The sequence below is a fragment of the Canis lupus genome, chromosome 32 (genome assembly GCF_011100685.1).
Source record: "Canis lupus familiaris isolate Mischka breed German Shepherd chromosome 32, alternate assembly UU_Cfam_GSD_1.0, whole genome shotgun sequence".
Classification (NCBI taxonomy): domain Eukaryota; kingdom Metazoa; phylum Chordata; class Mammalia; order Carnivora; family Canidae; genus Canis; species Canis lupus.
This window is the reverse complement of record NC_049253.1, coordinates 29,258,708-29,278,685: the sequence shown is the minus strand read 5'-3', so window position 1 is coordinate 29,278,685 and position 19,978 is coordinate 29,258,708. Positions and strand designations below refer to the sequence as shown.

General features: G+C 41.0%; 2 protein-coding genes across 3 annotated transcripts in view; both read right to left on the bottom strand.

Moving 5' to 3' along the window:
- The window catches only part of KLHL8 (kelch like family member 8), a 73,113-nt gene extending 58,596 nt beyond the window's left edge, over nt 1–14,517 (bottom strand). For both annotated transcript variants that reach the window (XM_038582190.1, XM_038582191.1), the window contains exon 1: nt 14,432–14,517. The gene's annotated coding sequence lies outside the window, so the exon portion shown is untranslated. The remainder of the gene's footprint in view (nt 1–14,431) is intronic.
- LOC106558139 (60S ribosomal protein L21-like) lies at nt 7,598–8,152 on the bottom strand. Its single transcript, XM_038582192.1, has one exon. It carries the CDS (start codon nt 8,106–8,108, stop codon nt 7,626–7,628), a length of 483 nt encoding a protein of 160 aa, XP_038438120.1. The 5' UTR covers nt 8,109–8,152; the 3' UTR covers nt 7,598–7,625.
- Nucleotides 14,518–19,978: the final 5,461 nt, after the last annotated feature.

Sequence of the window (19,978 nt, the reverse complement as noted above, 5' to 3'; positions counted from 1 at the left end):
AGTTGTATGACTGAATTCCTTTATCTTTATTTTTTTTTTAAGATTTTATATTTCTTTATTCATGAGAGACACAGGAAGAGAGAGAGGCAGAGATACAGGCAGAGGGAGAAGCAGGCTCCATGCAGGGAGCCCGAGGCAGGACTCGATCCCAGGTCTCCAGGATCATGCCCTGGGCTGAAGGCAGATGTTTAACTGCTGAGCCACACAGGCATCCAGGATTCCTTTATCTTTAATGTATCTGTTACAGGATTTTGATTTATGGTTATAATGAAGTTCATATTTAACATCCTGTGCATATAGCAGTCTATTTTAAGTCGATAATCACAAGTTTGAACTCATTCTAAAAGCACTACATTTTTATTCTCCCCTTCCATGTTTTATGCTTATATTGTCATATTTTATATCTCTTAATTTTGTATATCTCTTAATTACTGTAAATAATTAAGTATTAAATAATCTTAATACTTCCGTCTTTTAAACCTTCATACTAGCATTATAAGTGATACTACCTTTACTATATGTTTGCCTTTACCAGTGGAATTTTTTCCTTTCATGACTTCCTTACTTTTAGTTTTGGCCTTTCTTTTCCACTTAAAGAAGTCCCTTTAAAAGTTCCTGTAAGGTCGATTTAGTGGTAATGAATTCCAACTTTTGTTTGTCTGGGAAACTCTTTAACTCTCCTTCAATTCTGAATGATCTTGTTGGGTGGATTGGTTATAGATTTTTTTCCTTTCAGCCCCCTGAATATATCATACCACTCCCTTATGGCCTGAAGAGTTTCTGCTGAAAAAAAAAAAAAAAAAAGAGTTTCTGATGTAAAAGCAACTGATGGCCTTTGGTTTTCCATTGTATGTAACTAGTTGCTTTTCCCTTGCTGCTTTTAAGATTCTCTTTATTTTTAATTTTTGACATTCTAATTAGTATATGTCTTGGTGTGGATCTCTTTGGGTTCATCTAGTTTAAGGCTCTCTCTACTTCCTGGACCTGGATGCTTGTTTCTTTCCTCAGGTTAGGATAGTTTTCATCAATCATCTCTATAAATAAGTCCTCTGCCATTTTCTCTCTCTTTCTGGAGCCCCTATAATGCAAATGTCAGTATGCATGATATTGTCCCAGAGGTTCCTTAACCTATCCTCATTTTTTTTTAATGCTTTTTTCTTTTTTGCTGTTCAACTTGGATGATTTCCACTCCCACACCTTCCAGATCACTGATCCATTCTACATCTTCTAATCTCTGTTGACTCCCTGTAGTGTCATTATTTCAGTTATTATATCCTTCAGCTCTGATTGGTTCTTTCTTGTATTTTCTCTTTGTTGAAATCCTCACTCAATTCATCCACTCTTCTCTCAAATCTGGCAAGCCTGTTTATGACCGTTACTTTGAACTCTGTATCGGGGAGATTGCTTATATGTTTCATTTATTTCTTTTTCTGAGATTTGTCTTGTTCTTTTATTTGGAACATATTCCCCTCTCCCCTCATGTTGACTGACTCTGCTTCTATGTCAAGTGGATCAGATATGTCTCCTTGTCTTGAAAGTAGAGCGCCTTATGTGGAGGGCTTCCTATGTGGCCCAGTAGCACAATACCACCCCTGGTCACCAGAACCAGGTGCTCCAGGGGCATCACCTTTATGGGATACATGTGCCCTCCTGATGTAACTGGGCCATGACTGCTGCAAGTACACCAGTGGGTGGGGGCTGGCCCCCACCCAGGATGACTGTATTGACTAACCTCAACACCATGGGCATACTGATGAGCAGAGCTGGCCCCTAGCCCAGCTAGTTGAATGGCCGATACTATGGACATGCTGGTTGGTCAGGTTAAACCCTGGTACAGCTGGCTGAGAGGCCTAGCTTCAACTGTTGTGGGAGTACTGGTAGGCAGGACAGGTAGGCCTGTCTATACTTCCATTCCCAGAGAAAATTCCGACAGATCTCAGCCTCTCCAACCTGGGGCAGGAGTCACTTGGGAGGACATGCCTGTTGCATATGAGAGGGCAGCAGTTGCTTTGGGGGGAGGGGGAGACACCAAGGATGCCTGCTTGATATGGCAGAGTGGCAGCTGCTTTGGAGGTACACCTGAAGATTGGGTTGGGTAGATCTGCAAGAGAATGATAGGCAGTATCAGAACTGGCTCCCCGCCCCCCACCCCCAGCTTTGGGCCAGTTAGGCTGAAGGAGGATAAGAAAAATGATGCCTGTCTACACTTCCATTCCCAGAGAAAATTCCAACGTATCTCAACCTCTCCAACACATTCTCTAAAATTAGTCAAAAAATCTCCTTCACATATAAACTAGGCACTTTTCAAACTACTGCCTCTGTGTTTGTTCTCAGAGAGAGTAATATAGAGTACTAGCCCTTTAAAAGAAGAGTCTCAATTTTCTATAGCCCTCCAGCTCTCCTAGAATTAAGCCCTGATGATTTTCAAAGCCAGATGGTAAGGAGGCTCATTTTCTCAGTACAGATCTACAGGGTATGGGGTACCCAACATGGGGCTTAATCCTTTCACTCCTCAGGGAGGATCTCCAGGCTTGTGATATCCCTCCCACTGAGTGGAGGTTTGGTTCCCAGCCACATCTCTGCTCCTCCTACCCTTCTCAATGTGACCTTTTCTTTATGTCTTTAGCTGTTGAACAGCTCTTCTGGTAGTCTTCAGGTTATTTTCAAAGTGAGTTGAACTTTATGTAGTTACACTCTGATGTGTCCATGGGAGGAGTGCTCAGAATCCTCCTACTCCATCATCTTCCCAAGCTCCTGTTCCAGAAAGTCTAGATTCATTCATTCCTTAAAATAACTGTAGTTTAAAATAAAATAACTGTAGTTTGTACTCCTTATGATTCAGTTAGGTGAAGATTTTAAGAAGATACAAAATATTACACTTTATACAGTATCTGATAGGCTATACTCATTATTTCACTTTTATTTACAAAAGCAAAGAACAGAGATTTTAAATTTTAAATCAAGCAGTCCATAATTATTAAAGAAGAAGTTGCTGCTTTAACCAACTGGATTACAGTTACAATAGTTCCTATTTAGTCAAGGAATACATGACTTCTAGCAATTTACTTCTGTGATTTAAAAAACAAAAGTTTTTCTTAGCATTACCATGTATCAGATACAATTGTTATCAAAGTCTGCTTGTTAAATACTAGTGTCATTTCCAGAGCCTATAAAAAACATTTTCACTGCACTGAATACTTTGTAAGATGTTTCAATTTTGGAGTCTGTTTTATAAGAAGGCTTTCTATTAATATTTCACTACTATATTCATTTGTTGAACTAGTCCACATAATTTATAGTCATAATAATTGGGAAGTCTAGTATAAAGTTGTAAAAAAATATATAAATATTTCATTTTAAAAGATTTATTCATTTTCAGAAGAGTAGAGGGACAGAGGAAGAAAGAATCTGGGCAGCCCTGGGGGCTCAACGGTTTAGCACTGCCTTCAGCCTAGGGCGGGATCCTGAAGACCCAGGATCTAGTCCCACGTTGGGATCCCTGCACGGAGCCTGCTTCTCCCTCTGCCTGTGTCTCTGCCTCTCTCTCTCTCTCTCTCTCTCTCTATGTCTCTAATGAATAAATAAATAAAATCTTTAAAAAAAAGAAGAAGAATAAAGAATCTTAAGCAGACTCCAAGCTGAGCATGGAACGCCATTTGAGGCTCAATCCCACAACCCTGAGATCACAACCTAAGCCAAAACCAAGAATCAGATACTTAACCAACTGCCACCGAGGTACTCCTAAAAATTAAAAAATGTTTAAAAAGACTTGAATTTTACCTAAGTATGTGAATAAAATGTATGAACCCTCTCTTAGGTAGGGACTCTATTACTTAATAGTTTTGTTTAAGAATGTCATAGAAGTCACAGGGTTGCACTTAAAGATAAAAAAATGACTCAAAATATAAAAAAATATTTTGACTCAAAATATAAAGCCTACTAAAAAATAAATTTACCAATATTTTTTTCTAAGTGTGAAAGGTATTCCCCATTCAACATCTGAAATGAAACAAAAAACACAAAACTAAATAATAATTACTTCCTTACGAGAGCTATGCTGGTCAGGCAAGATTGCTAGTCATACATAGGGTTTAGGAGGAAATGTGGAGTCCAGGAATTGGTGAATTTTCAGAGGCTCTGAAGCATGGCTGGCTTGCAAAATCTTGTTCACTAAGGCAGGTTGCTGTTGGTTAATTACACTGACTTAAAAACAATTCTAAAGAACTGTAACTTTTTTCCTCTTTTAAAAAATATTTTATTTGACAGAGAGAATAGTGTGTGTACATGTACAAGCAGGGGGAACAGCAAGGGGAGAGGGAGAAGCAAGCTCCTCACTCAGCAGTGAGCCTGATTTTGGGCTGGATCCCAGGACTCCAGGACCATGACTCAAGCCAAAGGCAGATGCTCAACAAATCAAGCCACCCAGGCACCCCAAAGGAACTGTAATTTATTCAGTTAAGCAGGTTTGAAACTGGTTTGAGTGACTAACAGTCACCATGTCTATACAAGATTCAGTCTTCTACCAGGAGTATGGAAACTTCGTTTTATTTTCACAAGGGAAGCACATAAACCAACACACACACATATATATATATATGTGTGTGTGTGTGTGTGTGTGTGTATGTAAGTCATATGGTTTTATAATCACATTTCAAGAAATTGCAATAAAAATAGAAAATAGAAATATTGTCAGTGTTAAGGGGGAAAAGCACTTGTCTTACAAGATATATTTAATCAGTCATTACATGTTATAGGTTATGGCAATTCAAAGATGAATATGAAAAGCAACAACCAAGTGGTTTATAGAGCTATTCAAAGTGAGTCTGGTCCACAATTTTTGTTTCAGGTCTGCAATGAGGTAAGTACAAAAATGGGGTGTTTAGAAACTCTTACAGGAAATTTGTATTTGACAGAATAATTTTATGCTCTTTGAATCTAATGAAAAATTAAAGTTTATATTTTGTACAACCATTTTTTCATTTTTCTAGTAATTAATTTTTGTTGTCTGTTATAAAAATATTGGTTCACAAACTGGTCTTTCACCACAGAGAGAAGCATTACTTCGTAAGACTCAGAAAGGCAGCTATCTGCAACCAGAGAATGTTGTATTTTGCTATGAAGATCCAAGCAAAAAGAATGTGTATCACACACCAAGCAAATAAACACCTGCATCAGAATTGGAAGAATGGTGACAAAATTGGAATAATGATGACAGAGCACATCTAAATGCTGCATCATCTATCCCCCAGATGCAGCAGGAGATTATGGTATGTGGAAAAACAAATGGCTCTAGAGATAAAGCTGCTTCAAAAGAATCAGACTCTAAATATGAAGAAATTTATGAACACCTTAACCTATCTCTTCTATTTTCATTTTTTAAAAAAATGCATGCACAAAATAATCTAATCTTTAAAAGGTTTATCTAAGATAAATCTCCCCTGAAATTACATGGATAAGACATGACATAATTCCTACCATTAATGAGCCTGAATTATCCCAATAGTACAAAAACAGATGATAATAATAATGTGGTAAAGGCAGTAGTATAGAGATATACTGGATGTTATAGGAGAGCCCAAACTAGCCTGGATGATCAAAGCTTCCCACTGAATGTGAAAGCTCCCATGTACTCAAAATTCCCACTCGACTTCACCCACTATAACAAAGTTCTGTACGTTTTACTTCCTCAATTCCTCTCATATTGTTGGTCCTGCTTCTCCAGCAATACCACGTTAGTCCCAGGCCACAACTCACAGCTATGATTATAACTCCCAACAGCCTCTACTTTCATGAGTGCATCCTTCCGATTGCTGCCAGTTTTCATTCCCAAATTCAAATCTGATATCACTTCATTGCTTAAAAAATTCCATGAATAGTGTAAAAAAAATTCCATTAATAATGGAAAAGTAAGGAAAAAAGAAAACTGGATGCAAGCTGTATGATCTCTACTTTCTAAAGATGTATATGTGGTAGGTATAGTACCTATACTACACTACTTTATAACTAGGCTAAATATTCTTATAGGTCATAAACATTTTATAATGCTTTAAAGTCCCTTACATAATGACCATAAGATAGAGCTATTGATTTTATAGAACTTAAAAAGAGGTAGCATGGGGCACTTGGCTGGCTCAGTTGGAAGAGCATGTGACTCGATCTTGAGGTTGTGAGTTTGAGTCCCCTGTTCATTGCAGTAATTATTTAAATGAATAAATAAATTAAAACTTTTAAAAAGTAAAAATAAGGGTGCCTTGGTGGCATAGTTGGTTAAGGGTTCAACTCTTGTTTCAGCTTAAGTCATGATCTCAGGGTTGTGATATCGAGCCCCATGTCAGGCTCCACACTCAGCAGAATCTGCTTCAGATTCTTGCTCCCTCTCCCTCTGCCCCTCCCACTTCTGTGCTTTCTCTAAAATAAATAAGTCGAACTTAAAATTAAAAATAACAATAAAAAGAGGTAGCATGGTTTAGCAAAAATAACATTGACTTTGGTATCAGGATAATTGGATTTTAGCTAGATACATTTTTGGGAAGTTACCTAATCTCTCCAAGTCTGTTCATTTATAAAAGAATAGGATTGGATGGGTCATGGATCAGTAATCTTTTTCTGTGATGGGCCAAATAATAAACATTTTAGGCTCTGTGAGCCATACAGTGTCTTTCATGATCACTCAACTATGCCATAGTAGTATGAAAGTAGCCAGAAACAATACATAGAGAAATGACTGTGGCTGTGTTCTGACAAAATTTTATTTAGAAAAGTGAGAGCAAGCTGAGTTTGGCCTATAAAAACCTAGCTTTAAGTAACCACTGTTTAGTTCTAAACGATGAGAGGAATTTTTTTTCCCTATTTAAAATTCCCGGGACATCTGGGTGGCTCAGCTGTTGGGCAGCTGCCTTTGGCTCAGGTCGTGATCCTGAAATCCGGGATTGAGTCCCACATCGGGCTCCTGTGAAGAGCCTGTTTCTCGCTCTGCTTAGGTCTCTGCCTCTCTCTCTATGTCTCTCATGAATAAATAAATAAATCTTAAAAAAATAAAATAAAAAATAAAATTCCCTACACTGTTCCCTTTATTTTTATGTATTTTTTGAGGATTTACTTATTTATTTGGGAGAAAGTATACATGCATATAGTGGGGAGGGGCAGAGAGAAAGGGAGAGAATCTCAAGGAGACTCCATGCTGAGCACAGAGCCCCAAGCAGAGCTCCATCCCACAACCTTGAGATCATAATATTAGCCTCTTAGCCAAAATCAAAGAGTCTGATGCTTAACTGACTAAGCCACCCAGGCACCCTGGTTGCCTTGATTTTTAGAGAAATCTGTTAGCCGTATCCTAACACAAGGCACATAAACTAGTGATTAATAGCAGATTTTCGGATCAGACAGTTTTGGGATTCTCTATTAGCTATTAGCCTTGGACAAGTCACTCACTTAAAATCACTCTGAGCTTCAGCTTTCTTATAAGGTTGTTGTGAAGTTTAAATGAAGTGATAATAGGGGTGTCTGGCTCAGTCAGAAGAGCATGTAACTCCTGATCTTGGGATTTTTGAGTTTTTGAGTCCTGTTGGACAAAGGGAGTACTTTTTTTTTTACAATCCTGAGGTCTTTTACTTTCTTTACAGTTATCATGCCATGAATTCATAGGGAATGGGTTCCAGCAGTTCAGGCTCCTTTCCATTGGTTCTCACAAAGTGTGCTTCTCTGGGTGGGGCAGGCTGGCGCTTCAGTTGGACCCAAGTACCTTTCTCTTTGGCTTCCTTCTTTTTCTGATCATTTTCCTTCACACGTTTCAGGAAGCTATCTCGGCTCTTTGAGTGTTTAATATGCTCAATGCGGACATTAATTCTCTTGGCAAGAATCTTGCCCTTAACTTGTTTGTTTACAACAATGCCAACAGCATGCTGAGTATCATTGTAGACCCTTCCAGTTTTGCCATGGTAACATTTGTGGGGCATTCCTTTTTGAACAGTGCCCATTCCCTTGATGTCCACAATATCACCTTTCTTATAGATTCGCATGTATGTGGCCAAAGGAACAACTCCATGTTTTCTAAAAGGCCTAGAGAACATATAGCGGGTACCTCTCCTCTTTCCCTTTGTGTTGGTCATTTTGGCGAATTACTGGAAGATGGCCGCAAAGGGAGTACTTAAATTAATAAAACTTTTTTTTTTTTTACTTTAAGCGAAGTAATAATATATAAAGTATTTAACCCTATATCTGGTATATAATAAGCATTCAATAACTGAACATTATTACTTTTATAAATTACACAATCCTGAAGCTTTGGTCAGGAACACAATACTCCAATCAACATTTCTTTCCAGCAAACAAATAAAATATGCTTTATAATGATCTATATTCAAATGCATTTTTCACTAAAGCAAAAGACAAGGGCTGGCTATACTACTCCTAAGTTCCTATGGCTTTGATTTTTGTTTTTAAATGATAGCAGTCAGCTTTGAGTGCTTACTATTTACTTACTAGCTGTATGACTCTGGTAAAATTCTATAACCAACCTTTCATTAGCCTCCATTTCTTCATCTGAAAAAATGTGGAAAATAACAGTATCAACTTTATAGGATTGTTACAATTATTAAGCCAGTTAATAAATTGTCTGGCATATAAACTATGTAAGTACCTGCTATTATTTTACTTAGATATTTAACATTTGTTCATTTCAATGAACAACCTAAAGAGGTATTACTCCTATATTTACAGTTGTGGATAATGAGGGTCAGAGAAACTAGGAAACCTACCCAAGGTCACACAGCAATTAAGTGGCAATGCCCAGGACTCAACACAGGACTGCCTGACTACAAAGCCAAAATCCTTACCACAAGGCCAAAGAGGACCTTAACTGTATCTCTGTATGGCACATACAAATGACTTTTAAGAACTAATATAGGGGTATTATAAAATCCCCATACAGGAAATGTCTGATTTTTTTTTTTTAAGTTCAAGGGTAGGAGAAAACATGTAAAATCACAGATCTTCTTACAATGATAGTTTCCTCATAAGTAAAATTTTTCTTGAAATGATTCCTCTTTTTAAATTATAGCTAATTAATTTAACTCAAACTTTCATTTTTAAAGTAATAAGCAATCCTTGGCATTAAAATAACTAAAGATGCAGCATAGTGACTTATCCTGTACACATAAAGTACTATGCAAATGCTGGCATTCACCTCTAACTGATCTTTGAGATTTACATAGGCCCTCTCAGACTAATCTTATAAAAAGCAAACCTAGAGAGCCTAACGGAGTTCTGTTACTTTATTCCATAAATTCCCAAGTATTGACTTAGAACGTGGGCTCAGAAAAACTTTCCAATTCAAATGAAAATACTGACCAGGGATCCCTGGGTGGCGCAGCGGTTTAGTGCCTGCCTTTGGCCCAGGGCGCGATCCTGGAGACCCGGGATCGAATCCCACATCGGGGTCCGGGTGCAGGAGCCTGCTTCTCCCTATGCCTATGTCTCTGCCTCTCTCTCTCTCTCTGTGTGTGACTATCATAAATAAATAAAAATTAAAAAAAAAAAAAGAAAATACTGACCAATATCAAAGGGGAAAAAAAAAGACCTCAAGGAAAAAGACCAAAAAACATTACTCTGGTGCATAGGTTTGTTTCTAAGTTTGTGCTGCATCACTTAGTTCTCCTCATACTCCAGGCCTTGTGAATGCTACTGGTAACTGATACAGAAGAGAAGTTGGCTTTATACTGTAAAGCCTCAGAGCCGGGATCCCTGGGTGGCGCAGTGGTTTGGCGCCTGCCTTTGGCCTAGGGCGCGATTCTGGAGACCCGGGATCGAATCCCACATCGGGCTCCCGGTGCATGGAGCCTGCTTCTCCTTCTGCCTGTGTCTCTGCCTCTCTCTCTCTGTGTGTGATGACTATCATAAATAAATAAAAATTAAAAAAAAATGTTAAAGCCTCAGAGCCCAGCAACCCAATACTAACAAGAAACACAGGACAGTCTGATATAGCTTACTTCTAAACTTTATTACATGAATGAACCCAAATTTAGAACTCTAACCTAACTCTAAAATTCCCCAAATGCAAATAAGATTAATCTTCAATGTTAGAAAATTATAAATTAGGGGCACCTGGGTGGCTCAGATGCTTAAGTATCTGCCTTCAGCTCGGGTCATGATGTTAGGGTCCTGGGATCCAGCCCCACGTCTGGTGGCTCCCAGCTCAGTGAGGAGTCTGCTTCTCCCTCTCCCTCTGCCTCTCCCCCTGCATGTTACGTTCTTGGTCTCTTTCTCTCTCTCACAAATGAATAAATAGAATCTTTAAAAGGAATAAAATAAGATTACAAATTGGGGATCCCTGGGTGGCTCGACGGTTTGACGCCTGCCTTTGGCCCAGGGCGTGATCCTGGAGTCCTGGGATCGAGTCCCGCGTCGGGCTCCCGGCATGGAGCCTGCTTCTTCCTCTGCCTGTGTCTCTGCCTCTTTCTCTCTATGTCTATCATAAATAAATAAATAATCTTTAAAAATAAATAAATAAAAATTAAAAAAATAAAATTACAAATTATAATCTAACCTACATAATAATCTGACCTACATAAGCAGATTGTCAATTTTCTTTCCAAACCAGAAACACTGAAAGCCAAAATAATCATTAATTAAGAATTAATAAAACATTACACTCTATGCTATTCAGAAAGAAATATTGTATGACAACAAATACACTATGTAAATACCATTATCTACTTTGGAAGACAAGATACTTAATTCTCTTTAGTGTTCTGTTGAGAAAAGTGTTCTGTTGAGAAAAGAAAAAATGTTCAAATTTTAGATTAAGGAAATCAAATTACCTTTTACCATTTCAAAATAATATTCTAACACGCTGGATTATAGTAGGGTGTCATTCCTTGCCACATATTCTATTGCCCATAAACACTAAAGGGAAGGGGAGGAATGAACAGTATCTGCCTAACAATAATGGATTAATCAGTAATGTCATCTCCACATAGAAGAAGCAGCACTGTTATTCATGTTAACATAGTATATCATAAATATCAACTTCCAGTTCTGGAAGAAAAACAGGCACTCATGGTGGTTCAGAAATTACCTTCTCAAAAAAAAAAAAAAAAAAAAAAACTAATATTAAAAACAATCTGCAAGGGGTGCCTGGGCGGCTCAGTCAAACATCTGACTCTTGATCTCAGCTCAGGTCTTGATCTTGGGTTGTAAGTTTGAGTTTCTTTAAAGTTGGGCTCCACACTGGGCATGGAACCTACTCAAAAATAATAATAATAATTTACAAAATGTTTAGTAAAGAAGCCTGCCTACATAACTGATACTAATAGTTCTTAGAACTTTGTGGGGGGGGGTAGGGGGGTCATCCATGAACCCCTTTTGAACAGCTGTTGAAAGCTATGGGTCTTCTCCCCACAAAGTACAGATATACAGAGTTCACAGAGTCTTGTAAGACTATGGGCACACCCACATATCAGGTTAAGAGCCAGAGAGATAAAATACACATTTTTCCTGAGGTACCTTTGACTCTCATAATTTTATCTCTGACTCATAAGAACCAACTAAATCCTTCATAACCAGACAATGAATTCTCTGGTAAAGCTAGCTCTTAAAAAAAATAAAAGTTTGACAGTATTTACTTAAGCAGTATTCACCTGAAAATAAATTATACTGGCAGCATTTTATTTATTTATGATAGTCACAGAGAGAGAGAGAGAGAGACAGAGATATAGGCAGAGGGAGAAGCAGGCTCCATGCACCGGGAGCCTGACGTGGGATTCGATCCCGGGTCTCCAGGTTCGCACCCTGGGCCAAAGGCAGGCGCCAAACCGCTGCGCCACCCAGGGATCCCCTACTGGCAGCATTTTAAAATACAGCATGTAACTAGTGATATCAATAATTATAGTATATTAGAATTTATAAAATGATTTCACATTATTATAACAATATTTTTCTCTCTTTTACAGCTAACAAAATGGAGGTTCAGAAAATAATGTGCCCTGGTCACACAGCCAACAAATGGAGAGTTGGATTCTAATTCAAGGGTGTCTAGTTCCAGAACTGAGCTTACTTACTACATTATTATATCCTGATACTTCCACACAAACCCCTCAGAGAAAACATTTTTAAAAAGGAAGGCCTGATGGATCACATTCTATCAGAGATATATCTTGACATCAGTAAAGAAAAATTAGTGTATTTAAAATGTGTGATTTCCTCTTGTTTCAATGGTTAACATAAAACATGATTTTCAGAAAAATAAAGAAATGGTCAAGCTAATGAGTTTTAGAACTAAAAATAAGGACATTTTATTATTTTACAAAGCACTTCTCATTTAACTCTAATTCTTAATATACAAAAATAACAACTTGAAAATTTAAATATAAGAAACTGAAAGTTTAAACATCCAATTTTTTTAAAACAAAAAAACCATTTGAAAATAATTTTCAGGATGGTCAAAATATTCCTTGCAATCTTTTAAAAATAACAATACTCCTTTCCTTCTCTATAATCTTAAGATTTCTTGATTTTTTTTTTAAGTGTCATTTGTCTAAACCCATAGAATATACAACACCCTATAGTAAACTATAAACTTTAGGTGATAATGATCTGTTAATACAGATTCATCAATTGTAATAAACGTACCATTTCCGCGTGGGAATTTTGATAGTGGGGGAGGCTGTGCCTATGTGGAGCAAGGCAGGGGGCACAGGGAGGCAGAGGGTATATGTGAAACCTGTATCCTTCATCCAATTTTGCTATGAACTTAAAACTGCCCTAAATATGAACTCTATTTTACAAAAGGGAATGGGGTGGGTGTGTCAAAATTCACCTCATTTTCTTAACAAATGAGGAAATCATTGTTTTCTAAAAATTGCCCTGTGACTTAAGCTTCCTGCCAGAATAGAGCGCGTCGGATTGTTCTATCACATGTTTATAACTCAAGAAACCATTAACAGTAATCTTATTAAGCGCTAAAAGAATTCGTTTTAAATGTCAATATAGGGATCCCTGGGTGGCGCAGCGGTTTGGCGCCTGCCTTTGGCCCAGGGCGCGATCCTGGAGACCCGGGATCGAATCCCACGTCGGGCTCCCGGTGCATGGAGCCTGCTTCTCCCTCTGCCTGTGTCTCTGCCTCTCTCTGTGACTATCATAAATAAGCTTAAAAAAAAGTTAAATGTCAATATAAAACTAAGTGCATACTTGAGTATAGTTACCTTAAGATTCCTCTTTCTATTTATGTTCGTACTATTCGATATTTTAAAAGGCAATACTATATCAAGGGACTGCAAGTTTGCAGTGGATCACTGTGCAGACAGACAAACTAGAAGGGGCGCCAGTAGGAAGGAGGAGGAAAAGCAGCAGCCAATGAAAAGAGCTACCGCCAAGCCGAGATCCCGTTTTCCCAAGTCCACCCTCTGCCACGGCCAGGATTCAAGGGAGATAAAGGTCTCCTTGCAGAGCGCGAACGAAGAACGGCGAGAGTCAGACAACGATCGACTTTCACAAAAGAAAAACAACGCAAAAACAGGGAAAAGTGCAACTCACAAATAAAATGCTTGTACCAACCTAGGTCTTCCGAAAAGCTTTCCCCCAGGGCATCATCCCAAAGCGGTACCACGAGCATAGAATAAAGGGCCAGAAAGAGTCACGCTATTAAAAGAGATGAAAAGGACTACTGAGAAAGGCTCCATTTCTACGAAAAGACATCTGATTCACCACCACCAGGTGGGGGGGGGGGGGAAGGGAGGGGGGACACAACGCTTTTCACGGCCAGGTGCGCAAACGCTACGAATGTGCCAATCCGGGTAAGGACCTGGCCCCGAGCTAGAAAACTCCCCACTGTGTAGACGAATCGCCCTCCCTGCACAACCATCGCCTGCGGGTTAGGTAAGCCCAGAACGGAGGGGAAGGAACAGACAGCTGGCTCTGGGGCAAGCGGAGTCGGCTACGCGATCCGAACCCGGCTGCAGTCGCAGGTGTCACAGCAGGAGGCGCCCTTCGCGGGGGTCGAGCACCGCGGAAGCGACACCTGGGCGCGCGCCGCTCCAGCACGGCCGCCCCGCCGAGAGGCAAGTCCCGACGGGCGCCGAGCCCCCGCGGCCGAGGCCCGGGCCCGGGCCGGCGACACCCCCCCCCCCCCGCCCCGGCCGCCCCGCCCCGCCGCTGCCGCTTCCCTGCAGCCCGCCAGGAGCACCTGCCCGTCCCTGTCTTCCGCGAGGGACCGCGAGGAGACCGCCCAGAGGCCGCCGACGCGGCCGACAGCGCCCGAGGCCGGGGCTCTCCTCCGCGGGATGCGGCCCCGCTCCTCCCGCCAACCCGAGCGGCCCCAGACGCTCTCGGCCGCCGAGTTTCGTGACCGCTCGCGGGGCTGCAGCTGCCCCGAGCCGGGGGCGCGATTTCGGGCGGGGGGTCAGAGGCGAGGAGCGACGCGGACGAGCGCGGTTACCTCGGCCCCTCGGCGCGGTTACGCCCGGCCTCGCCACGGCGGCGGCGGCGGCGGCAGCGGCGCTCCGGGCTCCCGCACGCCCGCGGCCGCCCGCAGCTCCTAGCGGCGCCTCACTAGCCCCGCGCGAGCGCCCGACGGACGCGCGCCTTCCCGCGCGGCCCCGTGGAGTCCCCGCCGGCGCCGGCGTCCTCCGGGCTCGGAGCGAGCGGAGCGCGCGCCCGGGCCTGCGCACTGCACCCTGGGAGGTGTGGCTCCTGGTCCCCGCCCCCGCGCGCGTCCTCGCCGCCCCCGCGCGCGTCCCCGCCCCCGCCCCCGCGGCTCGTGGGCGGCCGGAGCCGTAGCGCTGGGCGGCTGCAGGCGCGCAGACCAGGGCTAGGGCTAGGGGGCGCCTCCAAGCAGCTCTAGGTGGGGCGCCGCACACGCATCCCTGAACTTCCCCGTCTCTTCACCTCGGTGGCCACACAAACTTTAGTTTCTTAGTATTATCCATCAGCTCCCCCGCGCCTGAGTGTTGGGCGGCTTTATCCCTGTTTCCTAGATGCTGGGGCAGCGGCGAGGCGTCCGCTCTCGTTGCTCTGTGCTCCGCGGAGGGAGTACCCTGCAGCCTGAGTCCGTAAGCACATACCCACGGTTTATTTTATTTTTTTTAATTTTTATTTATTTGTGATAGTCACAGAGAGAGAGAGAATGAGGCAGAGACACAGGCAGAGGGAGAAGCAGGCTCCATGCAGCGGGAGCCCGATGTGGGATTTGATCCTGGGTCTCCAGGATCGCGCCCTGGGCCAAAGGCAGGCGCCAAACCGCTGCGCCACCCAGGGATCCCCATACCCACGGTTTATAAACCGAAGGCAGCGGTTGATTGACCTAAGCAGACACTGCCCTCCCGCCCCCCCCCCCCAAAAAAAAAAAAAAAACATTGCAAGTAAAACTGGTGTTGAAATAAACCAATTTTTCAATGAAGTCAAGGGAACGTAGAGGTGGGAGATTAAGAAAGCGCAGAGAAAAACATTTAAAAGGATGGTCCCGGGGATCCCTGGGTGGCGCAGCAGTTTGGCGCCTGCCTTTGGCCCAGGGCGTGATCCTGGAGACCCTGGATCGAATCCCACGTCGGGCTCCCGGTGCATGGAGCCTGCTTCTCCCTCTGCCTCTCTATCTCTCTCTCTCTCTCTGTCTCTCTCTCTCTGTGACTATCATAAATAAAAATTTAAAAAAAAGGATAGCTAAAATCCATTTATTAAAAAATAAATAAATAAATAAATAAATAAATAAATAAATAAATAAAAGGATAGTCCCCTAATTTGTCTTCGGTTAGAACAATGTCAAGCTTTTACAGCCTATTTGAGAATAAATTCGACCCTACATACATTTATGAATGTTAATACGTACGTTTGTATTGATTTTCCTAGAAAAACAGCTTTTTAAAAAATAGCGGCGTTTATGTAAACACATTTATGGATGTTAATACATAGGTTTGTATTGATTTTCCTAGAAAAAGAGCTTTTTAAAAAATAGCGGCATTTATGTAAAAGACCCCAAAATGACCACTTGAATTTGAAATTCCATTTCTTAAAAACATCACCTTTTTTTTAACATGACAGAAATTGAGATAATCCTTAATATTTAAAAATATCTCTCTTCAGAGCATTGTATTTTGCGAATTTAATGAATGTCAGTGCCCTTAGAAAAATAGAGCAAGGCCAGTTTTTTTTTTTTTTTTTTAAGATTTTATGTATTTATTCATGATAGTCACACACAGAGAGAGGGAGAAGCAGGCTCCATGCACCGGGAGCCCGACGTGGGATTCGATCCCGGGTCTCCAGGATCGCGCCCTGGGCCAAAGGCAGGCGCCAAACTGCTGCGCCACCCAGGGATCCCACAAGGCCAGTTTTAAAGTACACACACACACACACACACACACACACACACACACACTTATAAAATTTGTCTGGAAGCAGGATGCAATACAATGTATATTTAATAAAACCATGTCCTAGTAGAACTTTTTGTATAATATGAACTTTTCAATCAGGTGTACTATGTCTCCTAAAAAAAATGGGGTGCCTATAGGGGTGCCTGGTTGGCTCAGTTGGTAGAGCATGCGACTTTTGATCTCAGGGTCATGAGTTCAAGCCCCATGTTAAGCCTAGAGCTTACTTTAAAAAAATTAAAATGGGGGATCCCTGGGTGGTTCAGCGGTTTGGCGCCTGCCTTCTGCCCAGGGCGTGATCCTGGAGACCCCGGATCGAGTCCCACATCAGGCTCCTTTCATGGAGCCTCCTTCTCCCTCTGCCTTTGTCCCTGCCTCTCTCTGTGTCTCTCATGAATAAGTAAGTAAAATCTTAAAAAAATAAAAAAATTAAAATGCAATAAAAAATGCTTATAGAGCAGAATGCTGTTTTCTCTTCTAATGGACATATACAAAGCAATAGACTACTTGTAATCACTACATCAAAGAAATATACATAAAATTTCAATACTCTTATCATTTATTTATTCAAGATTATTTACTGAGCATCTAACTAATGCTAGACACTGAGCCAGGAAATGGGAAATACACCGTGAACAACACTAAGCAGTCCTAGCACTTTAGTGGAGGAGACAGGAAAAAAATACTGACAGAGAAATAAAAAAGTATGCATAGAGTGACAAGGGGAGTGGGGAGCATACAAGGTATACCAATCTAGAGCTTTTTTTGGGAGAAGAAAATCACATACACACAAAATCTGAAAATGAAATGAAATTTTCAAACCGAATATCCATAAACTAGGGGTAGGGGGAGAGAGTCCATCTCTAAAACATAATATATCCACAAAATTTTTCTCAATTATCTAAAAATATATGTATCTCACAAAACAAGATATACCTTTGATGGGGTTCAGGACATGCTACCCCCACATATGGCATGTTGGCATATTGAATAAAGCTGAAAGAATTTGAGAAAAATGCCAGAAGGGCGAAGGCCACTCTCTCATCTTTCTTACCCTCTCACCTTTCTTACCTAAAATAGTTTGTAAAACTGCCATGTAAGTAAAAGTGCCCTACCTGTACCAAAAGGGGAAAAAAAAGATAGTTTAATCACCAGAAATGGAACTTAAAGCCAAGAAGGCTGTATAAACAAACCTTGTTAAACTTATCTTCCTGGTTACTTCACTAATCAGTACTCCCAGCCCAAATCCCTTTGTCTTGTCAATTTGTCACAAATTTATTCCTTCTTTGTCTAAAGCTTCCTGCTCTGGTCATTTCTTTGGTCTTGATTGTAAAGACCCCCATATGCAAGTTAAAAAAAAAAAAAAAAAGTGTATGCTTTTCTCCTGTTGATCTGTCTTTGTCAGCTTAATTTTCAGACCCAGCCAGGGATCCTAGAGGATCAAAGAAAACTTTTTTCCTCCCTAACTTCAACTGAAAGAAAAGAACATAGGTTTCCTAAATCTGACAAAGAATATTTTCTTAGCTTTTATTGATTCCTCTCTAACTCCATTTGAGAATAAACAGCACTGGCCTTAATAAGTGATGATCTTTCTTTAGAGACTCCACCCCTTCTCTAAATCCCACAAAGTCCCATAAATTAAAACTGGAATAAGTCTGATAGCTGTTGACTCATTGTCTGTTGTACTTTTTGGTTTGAATAAATCACAGTGTTTTAACCTTAATTGACATTTGCATTTTAAGCTAAAATAGAAGGCATCTTTATCTCTAATCCTGAAATAAAAGGTCTTCTAATTTCCAGAAGAATTTCAGATGTGGACTGCAGAGGGATTTGGAAAGATTAACAAAGAGGACAATTTTTATCACCATTTGCAGTGGAGGCAAAGCTTCCAGCCAGAGGGCAGTACCCTAGAGAGCTTCCGGCCTATAGGGAAAAAAAAAAAAAAAAAAAAGTCCTTAAAGAGCCTGAACACCACCTCGCCCTCTCTAAGTCAGAGTCACTGGCTTGCACTTTCTTACCACTCCTCTACCCCTATCTTAGCACCCTCTTCCACGGCCAAACTTAACTGTGGTGCTTCTGCTTCCCTTTGAACAACTATCACTTCCTGCCTTCTGCCCCACAACACACCGGATGCCTACATTTTCTGGCCTGTGTCCAGCAGCCCAACTTATTCTATTTCAGTGAATTTCTGACCATTCTACCATCCATTACCCTTGCCAATAATCCGACATAAGTATCACCAAACTTTTGCTGACCTTTTTTCATTCTTCTCTCTGAAATGTTTGCATTTCCCTAATTTCTCTCTGGGCCTTTGTAATTGCTGGGCTTTCTTTCTCTTTGCCTGGCTAATTCCCATTCATCATCCAATATTAACTTAGATACTATTTCCACAAGGAAATCTTCCCTGTTTACAGGCCCCTCTCTTCAATGCTGGGTTAGTTCCTTACAGATATGCTCACATTGCAACCTATTTTTGCCCCAAAGGTAGCACTTACCAGAAAGCATTTTTTTTAAGATTTTATTTATTTATTCATAGAGACAGAGAGGGAGAGAGAGAGAGGGAGGGAGAGAGAGAGAGATTGAAAGGCAGAGACACAGGCAGAGGGAGAAGCAGGCTCCATGGAGGGGGGGAGGGGCTGACATGGGATTCCATCCTGGGTCTCCAGGATCATGCCCTGGGCCGAAGGCGGTGCTAAACTGCTGAGCCACTGAGGCTGCCCCTGAAAGACTCTTAAATAGAAAGTAGGAGCATAGTACTTGATGTATGGTAGCTGTTTAATAAACACTTGGGCAATAAATGAATGCATACCAACTTTGTGCAATAAAGAAGGTTTGAGCAAATATTTTCCGTAAAGGGCCAATAGCAAATATTTAAGGCTTGCAGATTCTAAGACCCTGTCACAACTATGCAACTCTGCTTCCTAAAGGACAATAGCTAATTTCCACTGGTGGCTTCAGAATATCTCTAAAAGACAGAATTTGAGTTAAAAAAAAAAAAAATGAGTGGAAAGAGTGGGGGTGCAGCTCTGGGATGACAACATTACTTGAACATAGAGTTACACATTAGCTACATAGTTCTTGTTTAGAATGATAAATATTTTGGGTAGTTTGGGGGTGGGTCTTTATCTCATTTAAGATATAGATCTGTATTAGATTTCTGATAACATCTTCACATTGTCATAATGGAATCTATCTCTGAAAAGTTTATTTTTTGAAATATTAGTTTATTTAAATCAAAATAAATGCAGCATGGCATATACTGCTAGGTGCTTAAATAGTATCTGCTTGCCTTCTTTGTGAATAAGAAAACCCCAGGTTTTTTGAGGTGTGGCTATGTACCTAGCTAACAAACTATCTTTCAGCCTCTCTGACAAAGTTCTGTTCATTTGATAAAAGTACAAGTGTTGCATGGACTTTGGGGGATGGCTGCCTAAAGGGAATTGATTCAGCTGGGGGAATCCTCTCATCCTTCTCTCCTCCTGGAATAGCTTGAGTTTTAGCAGCCATCTTTGACAAAGAGGTTACTTGAGTCATGTATAGGATGGTGAAAAAGTACAGAAAGAGCCTGAGTCCCTGATGACCATTGAACCACCAAAACAGTCTCACTACAAGCCTTGAGG

Bases quoted from the DNA above. Each gene is read 5' to 3' on its own strand.
- LOC106558139 (XM_038582192.1), bottom strand. From the start codon at position 8,108: ATGACCAACACAAAGGGAAAGAGGAGAGGTACCCGCTATATGTTCTCT.